General features: G+C 40.2%; 1 protein-coding gene across 2 annotated transcripts; it reads right to left on the bottom strand.

Moving 5' to 3' along the window:
- Positions 1-1212: 1212 nt before the first annotated feature.
- Positions 1213-21280, bottom strand: LOC139447379 (uncharacterized). Of its 2 annotated transcripts, XM_071228698.1 has the most exons (6): positions 21148-21280; positions 7318-7801; positions 7108-7281; positions 5335-5418; positions 4560-4616; positions 1213-4334 (listed from the first exon to the last, which is right to left on the bottom strand). In XM_071228698.1, exons 2-6 carry the CDS (start codon positions 7763-7765, stop codon positions 3706-3708), a joined length of 1392 nt encoding a protein of 463 aa, XP_071084799.1. In that variant the 5' UTR covers positions 7766-7801; positions 21148-21280; the 3' UTR covers positions 1213-3705. The 2 variants fall into 2 exon arrangements, with proteins under 2 accessions (XP_071084799.1, XP_071084798.1); XM_071228697.1 differs by having other exon boundaries at positions 7108-7801.
- Positions 21281-21636: the final 356 nt, after the last annotated feature.

Below are 21636 nucleotides of genomic sequence, written 5' to 3'. Positions count from 1 at the left end.
CGACAGTGATTGATATCATGAGCATAATCTACGCAATTGGGATACGATGACATGCATCAACCAAATCAGCGAGCCTCTTACAACAAGCATGGGTTGCTGAAGACCTTTTCTAAACCGACCTTCACGGGTGCATACACATTTACATAAACGTATAATTTCCTTACTACTGGCCAAAGCGCCATGATTTCATACTCTGTTAATGGTCTACAGAAACAATTGATGTATTATATTCTTTGTGCAACAGATGGGGATTGGAAGTTATATAAATTTGTCAAAAACAAATGTAATAATCATTTAGAAATGGAGGTATCATTGCCAACAATGAAGAATTGACATATAGTAATATCACCTTGAAATTGTTACTTATTATAAATATTTAGGCTTGACGCTATCATCTAAACTATCATGGTCAGTTGCGTGCAGTCAACTAGCATCGCAAGCATCAACAGCAATTATACCTATCTAAAAAAACCAAGAAACATATACATGTATCCTTTTCCTACAGCTCGTGCTATATTTGAGCAGAAATATGGGGCGCAAAATATAATGACTATTGAAAAAGTACATGCGTCGTACTTTGAACGTTTTTTAATGCTTGGAAATATGCTTCCAATTAAACTATTTTAGGTGAAACAGGACACTATCCCATTCCTGTATTGAGTCATCTGCGAATGACAACATTTTGGTTAAAATAACTGAGGATGGGGCCGCAAAGATATCCTTACCAATGTTATAAACTACTGAAAGCTCTTGATGAGGATGGTAAAACGAACTGGGTGTCCATGGTCAGATATATATTATTTTCATGGGATTATTCCTTTGTGTGGATTTCCCAAGATGTAGGGGATACAGATTTGTTCTTATACTCTTTCAAACAAAGGATGCAGGACACGTACAGCCACAACTGGCATGATGGTATATCTTGTTCACGTTTCCATTACAAGGATATCAAGTCTTCTATAGAACGAGAGTGAGTGAGTTATTATTATTTAACGTCACATCGGCAGTATTTCAGCCATATGTATATAACGAGAGAAGTATATAAGTATGTTAGATGATAAATTGCTTGTTAGGGCATTATGTAAATTCAGAGTGTCATCACACAACTTATCTAAAGTTTAGATGTAAATGTGAAAAAAGGACGTTGAAATTGGTATCTGAAAAAACTGCCAATTAGGAGAGATTGAGGATGAATTTCATGTTTTATTGGTATGATAAGTATGAACATCTTAGAGAAAAATATATTCCGATGTTTAACAATAGATACAAAAACAAGATGTTAATGATGAGTCTTATCACATCCAACAACTAGACGTTCTTTAGCCGTATTGTTGAAACATTTATTCTCTGTCAGATACTTTTTATATATCTGGTTATCACGTGACTAAACAAATGAAACTGAAAATGTCAATTGTACAATGGGCCACGTGGCCTAAAATACCGACTAAATAGCTATCTATCTATAAAGCGTAACGCAATGGCTTATGCAGCATTCAACAAATTTCATACACTATTTACAAAAACATACATCACTAACAATCCTAAACTTAGATGCTACATCATAGATAGAATTCTATAGAAGATCCCGAAGTGATGCAGGTCTTAGACATATACCATTTTGGTGAAACCCACGGGTTGGTTGGTTTCTTGTTTAACGCCGCACGCAGCAATATTCCAGCTATATGACGGCGGTCTGTAAATAATCGTGTCTGGACCAGACAATCCAGTGATTAATATCATGAGCATCTATTTACGCAATTGGGATCGATGACATGCATCAACCAAGTCAGCGAGCCTGGCCACACGATCCCGTCAGTCGCCTCCAACGACAAGCATAGTCGCCTTTTACGGCAAGCATGGGTTGCTGGAGACCTATTCTACCCCCGATCTTCACTGGTCGTGAAACCCACAGGTATGGTGCTGACAAACCAAATACATAATCGGGGATTCTACACACAATCATAGGTTTCTGGCGTTCCCAAGGGATGCAACTCTGCACAGCCAGTTGCAGCGCCTCAGACCACTTGGCCACCCTTGCCCCCCATGTCTATTGGACATAGCCGACACACACACGAACCATCACAGGTTGTTGACATAGCGTAAACTAACGATCGCCTTGTGAGGGTATGTAAGACTACGTCATGATCAATTATAGTATGCATATTCCTAACTCTGGTTTAAGTTTACTTGTTGATCTTCGGTTTCACTTGCTAACAATCACCAGCTGCCAGTGAGATGGTATAAATCCTGCTAGGGTGCTACGCAGGTAGGAGAGTAACCATAAGTCACCATGATCAGAAGTATGGTGGTCCAGCTGGTTGATGGCGATATATAGCCCGGTTTAAATTCATATGTCGTATCCATTTAAGCAGTGCAGCGTTTTTTTGTAAGTCCTACTTTTTGAATCGGCTGAGGTAAACCGTGATTTTTGCCGATATAAGCATTCTGGGCAACGCACGCTTGTGGGAAACACGTGTGTTGTGTTTTATCTGGAATGTTGAGGTGAGTGTTGTTGAGTGTTGTTTTTTTATCTCTCATAAATCACGTGGCGTTGGTCGCAATTACGTTTTACTGTATTGTTTGTAAAATACAGCTATGTTATATGCATCGTCCCGAGGCGAGAGAGTTAACTGACTATAAAAGTACAGTTTCCACCCTTGCCGAACTAGGCTAGTATAATGGAGTTACATTTTGTCTGGACTAACGAGTCTATGCATAGTCCAATCACAATCGTGCACCGAAATCGATATCCGGTTCGTAAACTGTCGTGCACATTTCGGTCGATTGCAGGATTTGCAAAGCATGTGCACCACCAACTCGTTGTCAAAAGATATTATCCAAATCTTTTCATGTTTTTAATCAAGGTGCTCATGTGATTTGATGCATTTCGCCTAGTTTGGCAAGGGTGGAAACTGGACTTTTAAAGTTAGTTAACTTCTTGCCTCGGGAAGATTTGTTATATGTACCTCCGAGTGAAATGAAAAAATAAATATTCTGTCTGTTTGTCAGTCAAGAAATATTACTCTGGTTGATGTTACGCCCTTGCCCCTCCTGGAACGTAACGACGGATACAGCGCAGAAGATGGACAGTTTGTTCGGTTTTATTCCCCAAAACACCCGCAAAAACTGACTACAATCGGTGAATTTACGTCCATTTAACATGGGTATGATGGGTAAATATGTGTTTATTGTCTAACGCAGCACTCAGCAATATTCCAGCTATATGACGGCGAGTCTGGACCAGACACTCCAGTGACTGACATCATCAGCATCGATCCATGCAATTAGGATACGATGACATGCATCAACCACGTCGGCGAGCCTGACCACCCGATCCCGTTAGTCGTCTCTGACGACAAGCATTGTCGCCTTTACGGCAAGAATGGGTTACTGAAGACCCATTCTACCCCGGATCATTTTCCTTCTTAGTCCGTTTCAAATAGCATAATGCTTCAAATGGCTGCCTAATCACATTACTCCGGCGAACGGGAGGAATTCTGTACTAAATTATGGCAGGAGCTACGGCGACTGTAACGAAGTACGTAGGAATGCGTTCAGGATATATATCCAACCAGAATAAAGATACGTGTGCAGTTCCCTGGAACGTCGAGGATGATGGTGAGGAGACAAAAATCCACTGTATACGTTCTAAATGTTTCATATGTAATCAAACGTCAGAGTCCTCGTGTCATTGTCAGTCCACACTCACATAAGGTAGCATCCTGAGTGCACTGACTTGAGACGTTGATACACCAAATAATGTTCTTCATCTTTGGCTACTCTCGCTGCTGTTTTGCCACTCCTATTCTTGACGTTGATGAGCGCTGCGCTGCGGGAGAGGACGTATTCAGCAATGTCATCGTGTCCTCCTCGACAGGCATAATGCAGAATGGTGTCACCCTCATCATCCACCATCTGTAGATTAGACCCCCTACGGATAAGCAGCTTCACGACCTCCGTATACCCCCAGCGTGCTGCAGACATTGATGGTGTCATCCCCGACTTATCTGTACAGTTGACGTCCACGTCGTCCTTAGAGAGGACACACTTGACTATATTTATATCGCCTCCACGACAAGCTGCGTGAAGAATGGTGTCACCACCTTTCTCCACTAAAGTCAAATCTGCTCCTTTGCTGACAAGAAACTCCACAACATTTCTGTGTCCTTGGTACGCAGCCATCATCAGACCTGTTCTCCCGTTACCGTCTTTCCCGTTGAGGTTTCCCTGATCACCGGACAAGAAACGAGCCACTCGGCCTACATCGCCCGCCTTGCATGCAGCATGAAAATCAATGTCTGTTTGACGTTTGTCGGATGAAGATTTTGTCATTGCTGAAATGGGACCATTTACTCAAGGGTTAAAATGCGATTCAACTGAAAGATTCACAATGTTATTGTTCGAGTGTTGTAACAGTGTCATGATTGCGCATATAGCATTGTGATCAGCCAGTTTTTTCTGTCAAGTAATATGGTTCTCACCCCTATTATGTTTTTTAAGCCGTCTGCAGATATTAGGGACGTTTTGAATTTACATCTTATATTTTGTATGTTTCTCACCTCTTCTGGGTTGTATACTCTCTGATGCTTCCAGTTGAGGTGCAGGCGGCTCCCAAACTGGAAGAAGATAACAAACGAAATATATGAAAAAAACCTTTATCTGGTGACGGTTTCGTCATGATTTAAAAGAGAATCAAATGTAAATTCATGACACCCTTTTTTACATTACAACTTCTATTCTTTGTTACGTTTTCTCCTTCATTCGGTGATTACTGTGAATGTTTAACGAGGAATACCGATCGGGAATCATATCTAGGCTGTCAGCGCAAGACAAACTGAAATAAGAGAAGTTTGCATTTGTATTTTTCATATTTATTCTTGTCGACAAGGATAATAATCTATCCTGAAAATCTATTTGTTGATATAATTAGGACTTTTTATGGACATGAATAAGGATTCTAGCGATTAGGTTGGGAAGAACCGTGCATCTATCATGGTTGTTAACAATAATGTTTTCGAGTGTTGTGATGATGTCTGTTGTTTAACGCCCATTCACCAAGATGACAGCGGTCTGTCTATAATCGAATCTGGACACATCAGTGAGTGACATCATGAGCATGGATCTAGGCAATTGGGATACGATGACATGCATCAACCAAGTCAGCGAGCCTGACCACCCGATCCCGTTGGTCGCCTCTGACTACAAGCACAGTCGCTGAAGACCTATTCTGACCCGGATCTTCACGACTTTCCAGTGTTGTGACAGAGGCGTGATTGCACACACAGTTTAATGTCCAGTCACGTTGCTGATATATATATTACGTTTATTTCTCACCTAAACCATGCTGACCAGCGCCCAGTGTGGTGTGGATACTTTCTGATGCTTCCTCATCCGCTTCTGACCTTTGGTCATTTGACACTGAGGAGTATAGAAAATAGTTGTTAAAAAAGGAAAGTTTTTTCCATTGTGACTGTAAACCCATAGCTGGTGTCCTCTGTCATGAAATTGCTGGAATATTGCTAAAAGCGGGGTAAAAACATGTCACTATTTTGACTTGTTTCTAGTGCCAACACAGTTCAACAGTTTCAGTATTACACATTGTGTTTGCGAAGCGTGCTCTTATGTTTTACTGAACCATTCAATAAATACAAATACATTGCAACAACGAAAATACTCTGATTACAATATTACAGCTCACAATTACACACCTCAAATGTAGTGCATAATGTCCGCGTATGTTTCATAATACCACTTCGATCTAGGCGTTATTCGTTTCTCCGTCAAATATATGATGCAACTACGATAATGGTCTATTACGTTGGAAAGCAAGGAAGGTTTCAAATGCTTCAGTTAAAGAAGGTTTCAAATGCAAGGCCTGAGTAAAGTTTTCAAAGAATTTAATGGTACACATGTGGAAGACATTTCCAAATCTAATGTATAGAATATAGTTTGAATCGTACAATAAACCCGTTCTCGTGGGTTTTACTTTAGTGCTACACGTCTATTTCATCGGGCCTTCCTAACACATCAAATCAAAGTGAGTAAGTGAATATATTGCTGAACGCCTGTTAGCAGTATCACGGTGAGAGACATCAGAAATGGGCTTCACACATTGTATCCATGTGGGGAATCAAACCCGGGTTTTCGGTGTGAGGTGCAAACGCTTTAACCACTAGGCTACCCCACCGCCCCTATTGTTCAAAGCAGTATTGCACCAAACTCCCTCACACGCTCTTGATAAATACGAAAAATGTTCAATTAGGATAATGGAAAGAATAATGTTTAAATGTTCGAACCTAGCCTTAGACTATGATATATTCAGTAAGTTTACTATGAAACATAATCAAACTATCCGTCGAAATATCAGACGTTATATTTATCGACAATTTGCAAGACGAAAGCTAAACTGACATTTCGTTCCAGAAATAAAGTTACCTTTTTGAAACATATATATCTGCAAAATAAGATAAAATACAAAATGGAGCCCAGAACAATCCTTAATTTCAGGACCTGAGACAATCTCCACTTGCCAAGTCTTCCTAGACTTGAGTTGGACTCTTTTGTTATTTTTTTCTCTAGGGTCTGGGAGACAGACTAGACCAAAGCGACCAGTAATTGTGAGGCCATACCAGAGAAACATTACAAGTGGACGTCAATATGACTATGTAAAAGATTTGCCAGAGAACCTTTAATTGAACACGATAACACACTTATATATTTCCCTAAGCTTTTACAGATCCGTGTTCATCAAATTAAGGAAAACAGTGAGATGAATAAGGAGCATTATGATGATATTTTTGTAGCGAGGAAGCACTGAAACCCAAATCTCCTCAGCTGTCAGGCTAAAAAGGGACATGTTTGTAAGGCATCAGTGTGTCAGTCCGTAATTTCATATCACATTAATAAATTTCAAATACACCGCGGCATATAAAGCATACTCAGTCATGAACTTACATGTTTTACTTGTTTTACGACACCCGAGTTCAATGCCCAGTTGTGTTTCAATACAATTATGATAAATAAGTCCTTCCTCCCCCTTCACCATTGAGCAATATGTGTCCATGAAACATTTAACGTTTGTATGCAGACTAATATATAGTTAATCACCTTGCTTATATACTGTGGTTTCATGCGTATTATACTGCCCGCATCCTTCAGCAATGATTGTATTTTGTCCACTCCCTCCTCCACCAGCTTGTGTACGTCCGGTACCAGGTCTGCTTCCTACTCCACTCGCAGTCCCAGTCCCAATGACAGGTCCCCTCTCTACTCTTGCAGGAGGTCCGTGTCCAATATCGTCTACTCTACTTAACGTAGCAGTAGTTTCTGTTCGATTAGTTTGTCCACTTTCTGCTCCAGAAGATGTTGTTTCAGCACCGTGTAAACATCCTACTGTAGCAGTAGCTTTTTTTCTTATACCTTGGGCACTACCTTCAATAGCTTGTGAACTCCTAAATGCATTACTCGTTTCATTTTCAATAGCTTGTGAACTCCTTACTGCATCACTCGTTTCATTTTCAATAGCTTGTGAACTCCTAACTGCATCACTCGTTTCATTTTCAATAGCTTGTGAACTCCTTACTCCACCACTCGTTTCATTTTCAATAGCTTGTGAACTCCCTAATCTTGCAGCAACTTCTTTTCTAATCTTCTGTTCGAGCACGTTGCCTACACCCCCGTGGACAATCCCTGCCGCGTTAATATGAGTGGCATTGCTATGTATATGAATGGCAATATGTCTCCTGTCGTCATCAATACCCGCCATGTCTCTCGTCGCTTTGTCTCATCAAGTGGTCACGTCCTGTAAGGACAAGATGAAACCGTACATATAGTAACTTTTACAGTATGTTATTAGTCAACATCTCCAGTGAGTGAGATAGTTATGTTTATCCCCCGTTCAGTTCATTCATTAAAAAGGGGGACGATGTGTGGGAGGAGAGCCCAAAGGAGGAACATCGTGGACTGCTTTTGTGACATCCAATCGGGTCTGGACCAGACAATCCAACGAATGACATCATGAGCATCGATCCACTCAATTTGGATACGATGACGTAATTCAACCAGGTCAGGAGCCTGACCACCCGATCCCGTTGATCGGCTCTTGGTAATTGTGAGAGATTATTATATCCATGGATTTACACGAACAAATTAAGATTGGATAGTTTTAAAATTAATACACAAAAATGGACAACGCAGTACACAATAGAGTGGCAGTACACTATCCAATGCCAATATATAATATGATGGCAGTGGTCAAAATCAGATACAAAAATACAGTGGTGATAGGAAAGAGTCGTAGAATAATATATGTTCACCCAGTGGCGACAGTGGCCAAACTTCCGAGAAAGGCTAGGCAGTGAATCAGGGATGAAGAGTGATCCTCACATGAAAGCTGATTTCGAAGGGATGAAAAGCGTGAGATCCGAGAAAACACGATCTTATATATCACTTACCTTGCTACTGGATATGTCTATACTGTGCCCTCACAACAAAGAATATTCCACGTGTTTCATACATACTATAACCTTCAATCATTCCGGGTCCGGCTACACACCACACTAGCCATTCGTCACCACTCGCCCCTTTACGTAACCTGCGAGAAGACTCATCCCCCATTCGATGAATGTTATGTGCGAAAATACGACAAACCAATCAGAATGCGCATGGTTTTAAGTTCTTCGTCAACAAATCCCTCAGAAACAATTTTTGATTTTACATATGTCTTGCATCTAAAAATATACCCAAGACACAGATAAATGTGTTCAACCATACTGTGTCATAACGCATGTCCCGATGTGCTTTATATTACATCTGAAATATATATATAATATATGGGCATCGGCAATATTTCAGCCATATCGTGAAGATATAATATATGGGGAAATATATGTGAACAATTACGCAACGATTTGACAATTGTTTTAGGTATGCCCGTTTGCACTAAGACGGAACCCAGTCGCAAAAATGGCCATGGGGGGAGCACGAGTCGCTATTCGGCTTGTCCCGGAATAACACGGGATGGTCACAGATGTCCACCAGCATCTGAATACAGTACCTTCCTGACTACTGAGCACATTAATCAGTACTAAATTCCTGACGACTTATCACTGACTAAATGTTACAGCGGTATCACGTCTATGGAAAAACCACGAATACTTGTTGGGGATTCATGGGATTTATTCCGTCTGTTCGGATGGGGATATGGAGATCCCACCACAATATGGTTATGGATGATAATGCCCTAAAACATAATAAAATAAGGTTGAACTAGTAATATACAATTACAAGAATCTATTATTAAACAAACACATTACATTTACTGTTTACCATGAACATGAATTTAAGCATATATCATCAGAGCAACCATCAGTTGTATATTTATTACAGCTACCAATCCCATTTATATGATAAAATACACATCACAATATAACAATATATACATACAACTATTGGCACATAAATACCATCATCACGTCACGTCAGTGCCAACAGTATGGCTTTATATGTGCCTCTATGCCTAATAATGAAATGACACAATTAAGTAAAACGTATATAATACGCACACAGACATGCTTTCTCTTTCTCACACACAGTCTCTCTCTCACACACACACACACACACACACACACACACACACACACACACACAGAGTCATATAACACTTTCATAGAACTATGTACATTATCACACAAGACTTAGTGTACTAAAATACTGTACAATATATTATTACATTTATAGCTGTAAGCTGTTACCATACTTAACTTAATTATTTACCTAAGTTTAAAATAAATTAGTTAAAATACACACTATTTACATTCTGCCACATAAACACAATGTAAATAAACAAATCTAAACAGAAACAATGCAACACCTTTACAATCATTAATAAACAATAACATACACTTCTATATAACAAGTTTTATCAAAGACTTGACAAGACACCTGCTCATGCTATAGTCGAATCGTACAATCAACTCTGTTTTTGGCAGAGATTTCTTATGAATATGGAAAGGATTTTGTCGGTTTTATTTAGAACTTGACCGATGACAAAGTAGACACAATTTATGAACCCCCTTTCAAACCTCTGGTTAAAATGTCAGCGGGAAGAAACACGGGACCAAGGTCCAAGGTCAAAACTACTCGAGTTTAGCAAAGCGTCAGATCGCCAACGAGATACTGAATAAGTATATCCACCATCGTCTGACACTGTCACACAAGCGTCCCTATTGTATTCGTGGAAACAATTGTTGATACAACTGTTATACGAGATTATTGGTCAAGGTTATACGAGGTCATTGATCGCATGACAACAACACCACAGGCGCTATCCACAAATACATTGGGTGCGTTGTTCACCTACAGATACGTGTAGTGAGGCGCTATCCACGAATACATTGGGTGCGTTGTTCACCTACAGATACGTGTAGTGAGGCGCTATCAACGAATACATTGGGTGCGTTGTTCCCGTACAGATACGTGTAGTGAGGCGCTATCAACGAATACATTGGGTGCGTTGTTCCCGTACAGATACAGGAAGAGGGGCGCTATCAACGAATACATTGGGTGCGTTGTTCCCGTACAGATACGGGAAGAGAGACGCTATCCACGAATACATTGGGTGCGTTGTTCCCGTACAGATACGGGAAGTGAGGCGCTATCAACGAATACATTGGGTGCGTTGTTCCCGTACAGATACGTGTAGTGAGGCGCTATCCACGAATACATTGGGTGCGTTGTTCCCGTACAGATACGTGAAGTGAGGCGCTATCCACGAATACATTGGGTTCGTTGTTCCCGTACAGATACATGAAGTGAGGCGCTATCCACGAATACATTGGGTGCGTTGTTCACCTACAGATACGTGTAGTGAGGCGCTATCAACGAATACATTGGGTGCGTTGTTCCCGTACAGATACGGGAAGAGGGGCGCTATCAACGAATACATTGGGTGCGTTGTTCACCTACAGATACGTGTAGTGAGGCGCTATCAACGAATACATTGGGTGCGTAAATGTGATGTATCAGGTTAATTAGATGAGTAGAAGAAGTGTATGATCTATGTCAATATGTGTTATAAAACTCAACGGTAGTGTTGAGTGACTGACATTTTCACTCTAACCTTGCTGACAGATTAGACGTCCGTTTTCAACATGAAGAGAGTTTCAGAAGATATATTTGGACCTACGGTCGTTTTCACAAAGCGTGGCAAGACCAAGTCGAGAAAAACATGTCGGAGAAAATCAATGGCATCAAAGGGGTCGCCGAGGAGACTGGTTGCATCTAAGAAGAAAAAGATGACAACCAAGAAGGGGAAAATGACTATACTGAAAATACAACCCGTGTCGAAAGTAAAGGCTGTTCTGAAACGAATCCGACCTGCCTTGAAGCGTCGCATGGCTGAAGGGTATAAAAGAATGCTTCAGACCCTCTCATCGCGCACTTATCGTATTTGATCACTATGGAGGTTACCACCTATCCAGACTGGCAAGAGTTTTACGTGAAAAGATAATCTATAGAGACATGAGAAGCAGGTGCACAGGTCAACTCAAGACTCACCTTCTCTTCTTCCTCCTCTGGATAAACACCTTACTCCTCCTCCTCCTGTGGATAAACACCCTCCTCCTCCTCTGGATAAACACCCTCCTTTTCCTCCTCCTCCTCCTCCTCCTCTGGATAAACACCCTCCTCCTCCTCTGGATAAACACCCTCCTTCTCCTCCTCTGGATAAACACCCTCCTCCTTCTCTGGATAAACACCCTCCTCCTCCTCTGGATAAACACCCTCCTCCTCCTCCTCTGGATAAACACCCTACTCTTCCTCCTCCTCCTCCTCCTCTGGATAAACACCCTACTCTTCCTCCTCCTCCTCCTCCTCTGGATAAACACCCTCCTCCTCCTCCTCTGGATAAACACCCTCCTCCTCCACCTCTGGATAAACACCCTCCTCCTCCACCTCAGAAAACCTGTCTCGAAAATCAAAGCTGCTGTGAAACGAATCCAAGCTGTCTTTAAGCATCGCAATTGTGAAGGGTATAAAAGAATGGTTCAGACCCTCTCATCTCGCACTTGTATTTGATCACTATGGAGGTTACCAACTGTCCAGACTGTGGCAAGAGTTTTACGCGAAAAGATAATCTACAGAGACATCAGAAGCAGATGCATAGATCAACTCAAGACTCGTCTTCTCTTCTTCCTCCTCTGGATAAACACCTTACTCCTCCTCCTCCCGATAAACACCCTCCTCCTCATCATCAGGAAATAGCTCCACGTTTGCTTTCATCTCGGGAGCACCAGCGACACGGACGATACCCTCCAATAGCATCGTTGTTGGACCCAGTGGATGCGGAAAGTCGGTGTTTGTCTTCAACCTATTACGTCATGGATTCGTTCAACCCCTGCGCGACTGTATTGTCTGGTGTTATACTGTGTGGCAACAACTTTACGATAGCATTCTTCAAACTTTACCTCAAGTACGGTTTGTTAAAGGAATGCCTTACAATCTCGAAGATGAAAACTTCTTCGATGCCCGTAATCAGAACATGATGGTGTTGGATGACTTTTTGTCTGAAGCAAAGAATGACAATCGGATTTCCCGTCTGTTTACCCAAACCTCCCACCACAAAAATGTCATTATCTTTTTGCTATTGCAAAACCTCTTCCCGAGAGGTAAGGAATCTAGGGACATTGCTCTAAATTCTCATTATGTCACACTTTTCAATTCGCCAGTGGACAGACAGCAGGTGAAGTTATTCGCCAGAAAAATATTTCCTGAAGACATTGGTAAATTTATGACTCTTTATGAAAGGGCTGTTGAAACCCCTTATGGACACCTTACAGTGGATCTCAAACCCGGTACAAGTGAGAAGAATAGATTACATGTCAACGTCTTGACAACCAACGACAATCAACCTGATCACAGTGCTTCACAACAACAACAACAACAACAACAACAACAACGGGTAAAAGATGTCTCTCTAGCATTAGACGTTCAGACAGCTCCTGACATTCGTGCTGATCACACTTCAACTTCCAAAGAAAGGTCTCTTAGCTCTGACGACGACAACGTTGAAACAACATCCATCTCGAGTGACGACACAGTACCTTTTACCATGGCCACTGCGTGTACTGACTGCGGCGTATTGATAGACAATATGCACGATCTACAGCGACATATCAGATCGTGGTGTCCAGCAAACGACGACTTGAAATGCAAAAGAAAACGTCTCAGATACGAGAGTGACGACAACGGTGACGACGATGAGGAACGACTTCCTGAACAGAAAGGTGGAGGTCTCGCTGTCAAACGTCGTTGCTGGAAGCCGCCAAACACCGACGTGGATGCGGAGGAGCGGCAAAATATTGGTTTACAACGCATCTGGAATCGTGTGTACAACATCAAGCACGACGCGATGAAACTCAAGAGGAAAAAGTACAGACAACAGGGTCGAACAGAAGAATGGATTGACAGAAAAATGAAACAGATGTGGGAAAGTGAATTGAACGACAGCCTCAAAAGTGTCATAGAGTTCGCCCAATATATAAGACAGGCGCCTCTATTTCAAACCATCCTAGACAGCCTGAGCGATATGGATCCTGGAACTGATCAATCTATTATCAAAAACAGGATCGCTCGTTTCACGAAAACTGTGATAAAAGACATTCTGACTCGTGTAGACATACCCGAAGCAGAAAGTGACACTGAATCTATCTCAGCCCCCGATGATGGCGATGACGAGCAGAGCGAGCAAGAATAAAAACCTTGTTCTCGTGTTACAACCCTTCAGTCGAGATTTTATGTTACACGCAACAATGACACGGAAGAATCGGTCAGCAAGTCGAGGTAAAGGAAGAAGATTTGGACTTATCCATGTATTGAAAACACGACCTGTCATTACGTCAAAACAGATTTCTCTAAATGACAGTTTCCTGGCGTCAAAGAAACGCCTGGTCGTATACATCAGGAGACCGGTCAAGTTGGGACCTCCGGGACGCAAACATCTATAAATGTCACAAAGTTGGTCGTCTCCATCAGGTGCATCCGAGTGGTGTATTTCATGTTGAGAATAAACGCTTTAAACTTTTCTAAAATCATTCAACCGTCAAGGTTATTAATTATTTTGAAAATCGTTGAAATCACTCGAACTCTACACTTGTAAAGACATACAGCCTGTGCTGTTAATAAAAGCCTTATTACAGTTTATATTTTGTTGTTGTTTTAATTCATATTTCTATGATGTCATACATATGGTCAATATGCCTCTGGAAAGCAATTATCTCTGCAAGCCGATCACACGACAGTTTGCTTGTGGTTTTTTTAGTGTCATACATTTACTAACACGAACTTGTCTGTCGTAAAACCACACTGTTAACACTTCAATCAACGAGAACCGTGAACCTACAGTGAGTGAGTGAGTGAGTGAGTGAGCCGCTTTTAGCAATATTCCAGCAATATCACGGCGGGGGACACCACAAATGGGCTTCACACATTGTACCCATGTCGGGAATCGAACCCGGGTCTTCGTCGTGACGAGCGAACGCTTTAACCACTAGGCTACCCGACCGCCCCTCCGTATAGATTCACATCATAGATCCTTGGTATTGAATAAGTATCCCACCTCATTCGAGGTGCTCTGACGTCAGCACTTACAAAAAAAGGAGCTATTTTCAACAAATTGTCACAGGATAGGTTTTCAATAGCCTATTTAGGCAGAAATTTGATTGTTAAAACGAACAATTGTCCAGCTTGCCACTAAAGGGGTTAAACTTTTGGAACTATATTTAAATGAGAATCTTGCGTGCCCGGAGACTTTAGAAAATTGGAATCTTTGTAAAACTGTTTAGTGTTAAATATTATTGTTTAATCACGTTTTATATACATGCAACGAATAAATATTCTTGATATGAGTGTATTGTCATTTTTATTTATTTTAACATATACCAAAACCTGATACAAAACAGTCAATAAACCTTGTGATATTCGCTGCAAGAGGTTGCGAGTTAAAGGTGATGAACACTGTGATGTGACATGGGGAAATAATAGAAAAAATATACAATAATTGGTATCAATAAACTTAAAAATTTTGATTTGGTAAAATACAATGTATAACGCTTAGCATTGATTTTTTAAATTTTACGACTCGCAGACGAATTCGCATTAGTTTTTTCGTTCAAAATCGAAATGGATATATTTATTAAATCCCAAATAGAATGTACGGATGTTAATCAAGTGCTGTTCGATAGCTAAACTACGGAAAGATGCATATGAAAATCATGTACGCGTTGCTGAGATGATCGCCTGACTTCTGAATACTTTTTGGAAGATATTAGACATAAACACAATTTATGAAAATTATTCTTATAACTGCAAATTAACACGAATATACACTCATACTGTAAGTAGGTCAAGGGTCATATGTATTCGGGCAGTGTTTGAAGTAAAATGCTCGAATTTCAACTCGTGAAATAGTCGTTCATTGGTTTCTCCTGTAATTACAAATACTCTGAATGAAGCATAATAGACACATACTTTAGAAGACATCCTCTCGCCGACTTTAATTCTCGTGCAAAACACTGTATTCTCCCACCGAATATCATGTTTCCCACTTGATTTTGTTATAACGCACAGAGGCGAGGTTTCCAGCTAACACCCCTGAAATTAATGCTAGGCGTCTTATAGTGAGTGTAATAGCGAGTCGTACACAGGCGCGGGTTACAAGATTACAAGCAGTTTCGCAAATTGCTACTCACTTTTCGTGTAAACTGTATGATGAGATGTGATTTTACTTGGTGTTCACAGGAAGAATATACTCCCCCCTCCTTTTTTATGTTTCTGTGACAACTACAGACACCCTCCAATGTAATAAGGACGTATTATTATATATTGGGTCAATGGGTCTGGTTTACAAATGCTAAAATCGAACTTGTTCTTTTTTTAAAAGTGCACAGTTAATAACAAGTTTGGTATTTGTAAGCCGAATTCATTGGCCCACTGACATAGTTTATCATGTTGTCGTAGCGTTATGACCGCTTTGTGAAACAGCATCTAATTAAAACGGACACAAACACTATTCAAATTGCTTATTAGAGAGAGACCCGGCGCTTATAAAAGACTCGGCTCTCATTAGACACAGCATCCCGTGTGCGAAATACGCATCAGTCGGAAAGCGCACGTTAAATCTCCAAAGTAAGTAAGTAGACACAGCGGCCGGTAGCCAACCAGCATAGTACATGTACCTCTGCCACAGGCCAGCGCCATATGACGATTCGTCACATCTTTCACAGTCTATTCAAGATATTGCATATGCTTTTCATCCGTTTCATTTTTGACAATTCTGCACATTCTCATAAACAAATGTCAAAGCATGGTTACGGTTCATAAAGAAAGTAACCTCATACGTGAAAATCGACTTGTTTTTGCGTAGTTATCCTTTGTTTACATTGGTTGTACGGCTCCACGTGCTCTCATCGAAGCCCAACGGAGAGCTAGTGATACGGTCACTTTGGTGTATAAATATATATTGTCATGCAACTCACTGTCGCAGGTGCAGTAGCATATCTATATAATTATGCAAAACAATATGTAAAGCGCCTCCTCCCAAATACTTGCATTAGTCCGTTCTATACTGATTTCTGAAAAAGCGCGTTTGTTTACAAACAAGAGAAAAGTCCGATCACGTGATATACCAATTAGGCTGTGGCAGAGTATTATGTGACGGAGTGTGAGCGATGGTCTGTTGATAAGACTATTCCCCTTACCACTGTTTAAAATGAAGATTTAATTACAGTTGTATTTGTAATGGTATTCTTTTCTAATGTTTGATGCTTTCAATAACTAAAATTAAAAACGAAGATTATTGAATCAGATTTTAGTGACATAAATGTGTAAGAATTGCTTGATGTAAATTCACTAAACATATATGTTTGGTTCATATCAAACACTTGTTGGAAGGAAAGTATTATCTGAAAAGTCGTGGCGTACAATGAAAATAGACACGAGAAACGTTATTGTGTTTTTGTTCAAGTGGCTTAGCAACAGCATCGGATTATCCTACAATAGTCTAATAAACTTCTATAGTAAGCAGCAAAGATTTTGTTTGTATAATTGAACAATAAAATGTCTTACCTTCATCTCATGGTGAAAATCCCGCTCTCCAAATATGATGTGACACTTTTAAGTCCCTGGATCCATCACATGTTTCCCATAATGTTCTATAACTGTCGGTTGCTGATGTTGTTTACATTATTGTCGAGGTAGTCTTGAATATATATATTTCATTGAATGGAGGAACAAATGCCACAGGTTTGTAAGAATTTTGGTTAATAATTCGATGGGTCCCTTCGTTAGTGTCTATAAGATATTTACAAATTTCTTTTGTTCGAAAGTCAGTCGCGATCAGTGATTTATTCACTACAAATTTACATTCAAAATAGTACCCACGTCCTCTTCCAATTACTCCTCGAATGAAATCGTTATCAACATGGAAACTCATATCATTTTTGAATTTATCAATTCTTTTTGGGGTACGCAAATCGTACTTAGAAATGATCTCCCTTCCATTTTTTTTTCAAATAAAATGTATTCAGATAAAATTTAAAAATATTTCAAAACAAACAAACAGAGGTCGCAAATTCACGAAGTCATGTTTCTGAACTGAGGATGAATATGGTGGTTACACACCCGAGTCTTGTACGATCCTTCGGAAAATAAATACACAAACACACACCATTCTTTCTGAAATGTCTGTGACCTCTCTATTTGCATAAAATGAAAGTTCAATCTTTGATGATCGTCTAGACACACACACACACACACACACACACACACACACAGACACGTCATGATTATATCACAGGATAAATAAGTGAAACCGTTAAATTATACTTTCTTTGAGAAAAATCAACTCTTGCAATGCTTAGCAAAGCCCTTAGTCTGTTCCTAAAATCACAATTTTAATACTCTCTCTGTAATGAGTGTGCTGACTGTCCCACGCCTTTTGTATGTACATGTGTATACACTACATGTTTGACATTTGTTAACTATACCTTATTTCCTCAATATTAGAAGCCGGTCTGCATTAGAGAACCGAGTTCTATTGTAGGTAATAGTTGTTATAGGCTTTTATTCTTTCTTCAGCTGATCAGATGACTCTATTAGCGGTTTCGGCTTCAAATAGAGGAACTACGTAAGCCTGCAGCTTTCATGAGCCGTATAGAATATCGGGAGACACAGCACTGCAGCGTTATCATACGTTTTGTTGTGTTTTTTGTTGTTGCTATATTGGGTATACTGTTTCAAACCTATTTGTTCCTGTAAAAAAACGTCTGATGTGTTTTCCGAAATGTTGCGAATTCGAAGCTAATTGCTGCTCCCTACTGTCGAAAGGATCTTGACATTGCATCCACATCCCTAGAACTTGAGACAAGCAAAACTTTACATCTGTACACTTTCTCATATATTTGAGATGGGTGGCGACAAGGTGCATTTCATCTCGACTCATGCATAATAATAAGTTTTGCGTATATTTTAAATAAGATTTTGGGAAGTCTCTTTCAAAAGAGCGAATTTGCGAATCATGGCGTTCACACTAATCTTTTGATGATACTACATCGAATTTCAGATTTCAAATTGGCAATGATCCTCAAGGTCTGAGTAATCAGATTTTAGACTTTAATGTATCTCGTCAAGTGAAGGATATTTTCATCTACTTCCTGTCCGAAATTGACAGTTTCCAACAGAAAAGTTTCTCCATGGCAGACGCAGCCCCGAATGCGCATGGAGAAAAGGTGCAAAAAGGCGCCAAAATGCAGTCGCAATAACATTCCATTTCGCGCGCGATGTCAAGTTTCCATATAAGGATATTCATTACTATCCATTGTTATTTGTTAATGAATGGTCAAGTAACAAGTTGCATGGTTGCATCTGGTCAGTTGACTATGTATTCATCCAATTAACCTTATTCGCGCGCGTGTGTGGTCAATTAAAGCAATACTTTTGTGAAACAGTGCGTGGAACAATGAAACAGACTATAAGGGGGTCTTGCGACCAAGCACAGCGTTTTTTCAGGTTATCTAAGTTGGAATCTCGCGTCGAAATTATGGTATAGTCTGTATTAGAAAACTGTTTCACTTAAAAGAAAATTAATTAGATGTTGAGTTACGACAAGTGGGTTTAAATTTATAAGTTAGTTATTGAATTTGTTTCAAGTAATTAAAGAAATTTAGAATACACCAAAAAAACATTCTAAAGTCTTGAAATCTGACAAGTGTTAAACGTTTCTCAACCATTCCGTTCCAAGCGAGCAGAGGCCTAACACAGGCGTAGTAAACAATTTTCCATATAAGGACTTTCATTTCTACATTGTTAGATTTTGTTGTTGACAAGGTTAATGTTTGAAATATCAGTCCTCGTGTTACAAATATGTAATGGAATTAGAAAAAGACACACACGCACACAAAAAAACTTTTCATTTTGAACAATAACCTCACTGTTTTTTTCAAAGTTGAGTTAATAGTACGAGACTTCCTTACATGTGAGATTGGGGCGTTAACTCATTCGCCTTTCAGTTGTGTAAACAAACCCATACACTTCTTCCCGAGCTGATATTCTCAGCAGACGCAGCCCCGAATGCCCATGGAGAAAATGTTAAAAAAGGCGCCCAAATGCTGTCGCAATTGCATTCCATTTTGCGCGCGATGTCAAGTTTCCATATAAGGATATTCATTACTATCCATTGTTCTTTGTTAAGGAATGCTCGAGTAATTAGTTGCATGGTGACATCTGGTTAGTTGACCCTGAATTCATCCAATTAACCTGATACATCACTTATACATTTACATATTAATGAGTTATCTTGCCTATTAATGAGGGATTGGTGACCTTAGTTTCCATATAAGGATATTCATTACTATCCATTGTTCTTTGTTAGGGAATGCTCGAGTAATTAGTTGCGTGATTGCATTTGGTCAGTTGACCCTGTAGTCATCTAATTAACCTGATACATCACTTATACATTTACATATCAATGAGTTATCTTGCCTATTAATGAGGCATTGACGTTGACAACACCCCTCCCCCACCACACGTTTCAAATACGTCCTCGTTGATTTAAGTATTTCCTTTCAAAACAATCTCGTGTTTACACAAGTGTTTTTCCTTTCAACTGTCCGGAAACAATTGTTGATACAACTGTTATACGAGATTATTGGTCAAGGTTATACGAGGTCATTGATCGCATGACAACAACACCAACCCCAAACCCACCCACCCCCACCCCAAGGTCAAGGTTATGTGACGTCATCAGTCACGTGAGGTTACTAGGTGCACTTGTGACGTCATCAAATGTGGATGTGTGGATGGCTACATCTTAAATATCAACTACTTATCTGTACGGGAACAACGCACCCAATGTATTCGTGGATAGCGCCTCTCTTCACGTATCTGTACGGGAACAACGCACCCAATGTATTCGTGGATAGCGCCTCACTACACGTATCTACGCCTATTATCTTGTTTTCTTTGAACAGCAATCCGACCCTTTGTAAACCTGACCAAGCCGTTAACAATGCATTTGCTAATTCAGTGACAGTTACTCACCTGTTTAACCTCGGTTTGCCGGCACCCTGAATGTTATGATAAGAGATTAAATGAGCCAGCAATTCAGATGTTTATCTAAAGCATAGGAAAGAGGAGGAAGTACCGCAATGTGGATAGCGGTATTGAGAGGGAAAAGCAGGAGTTGTTGGCAGGGCTCAAGTCACCAACAGAATATGCTGATTCTGTGGCAAGATTTATTGGTTTGTGAGTTAAAATGTATGTGAAGTGTAAATAATTAATTTAATTTCTGACTTTAAGTTTATATATTTTGTATGTATGAACACATGTATGATTTATGATGTATGCTGTATATACATGAGAAATAAAATAACGAAAGTCATGTTGCACTCTTTTAAATCCCTTTTTAATCCTCATAATCCCTCTATTGTACACTTGTCAGTAATGGTTGGGTAGTTTTTAACCCAGAACAATAGGTGCCGGCAAACCGAGGTGTCCCCTACTCACCCACTAAAAGGGCCTGAACAAGGTCAGCAAACAAAACAAGTTTTATGAAAGAATTGACAAGACAATATCGATAATATCAAAAGAGCTTACCCTGAGGAAGAGTCCGATCGGCAATGAGAGCTTCAGAATGTGATTCTGTCCAGTGTAAGAGTGGTGAAATAGGATGTCTGTCGCGTTCATAGGCGGTTTTCCCCAGTCCTCAGTCCGCACATCCCCCGGTTTCCCCTGTCAGAGGCCAGGCTGTTGCGCAATTGATACGATATACACGGAACACGCGGAAGTAAATATAAATTCTGTACACGTATTTGTGTTTTCCCAAGTAACATTTTAATTGTTTGATAGATATTTCTTGGAAATGTGACTGACATTTGGAGGACATTTCTACAATTGACGCATCAGTGACGAAAATGATGTCAATGCATTTCCCTATTTTGACCGTGTTTTTCGGGTAAACAATGGACCTGCCTCTGCATGTGTTTGTGACGGGTGACGGTGTGGCTAGATAAGTTCACCCTTTCGCGAACACCTGGTGTCATCACTGGTTGATAGCGATTCATAAACACATGCTCATAAGATCGG

The sequence above is a fragment of the Haliotis cracherodii genome, unplaced genomic scaffold, assembly GCF_022045235.1.
Source record: "Haliotis cracherodii isolate W230 unplaced genomic scaffold, xgHalCrac1.p SCAF_7, whole genome shotgun sequence".
In the NCBI taxonomy this organism is placed as follows: domain Eukaryota; kingdom Metazoa; phylum Mollusca; class Gastropoda; order Lepetellida; family Haliotidae; genus Haliotis; species Haliotis cracherodii.
The sequence above is the reverse complement of the archived record's forward strand: the minus strand, read 5'-3'. Positions and strand labels throughout refer to the sequence as shown.

Coding starts and splice junctions, on each gene's coding strand:
- LOC139447379 (XM_071228697.1), bottom strand. CDS start 7,765: ATGGCGGGTATTGATGACGACAGGAGACATATTGCCATTCATATACAT. Junction 4,617..5,334: donor CGCTGGTCAGCATGGTTTAG/GTGAGAAATAAA, acceptor ATCTTCTTCCAG/TTTGGGAGCCGCCTGCACCT. Junction 4,335..4,559: donor GAGTATACAACCCAGAAGAG/GTGAGAAACATA, acceptor GTCCCATTTCAG/CAATGACAAAATCTTCATCC.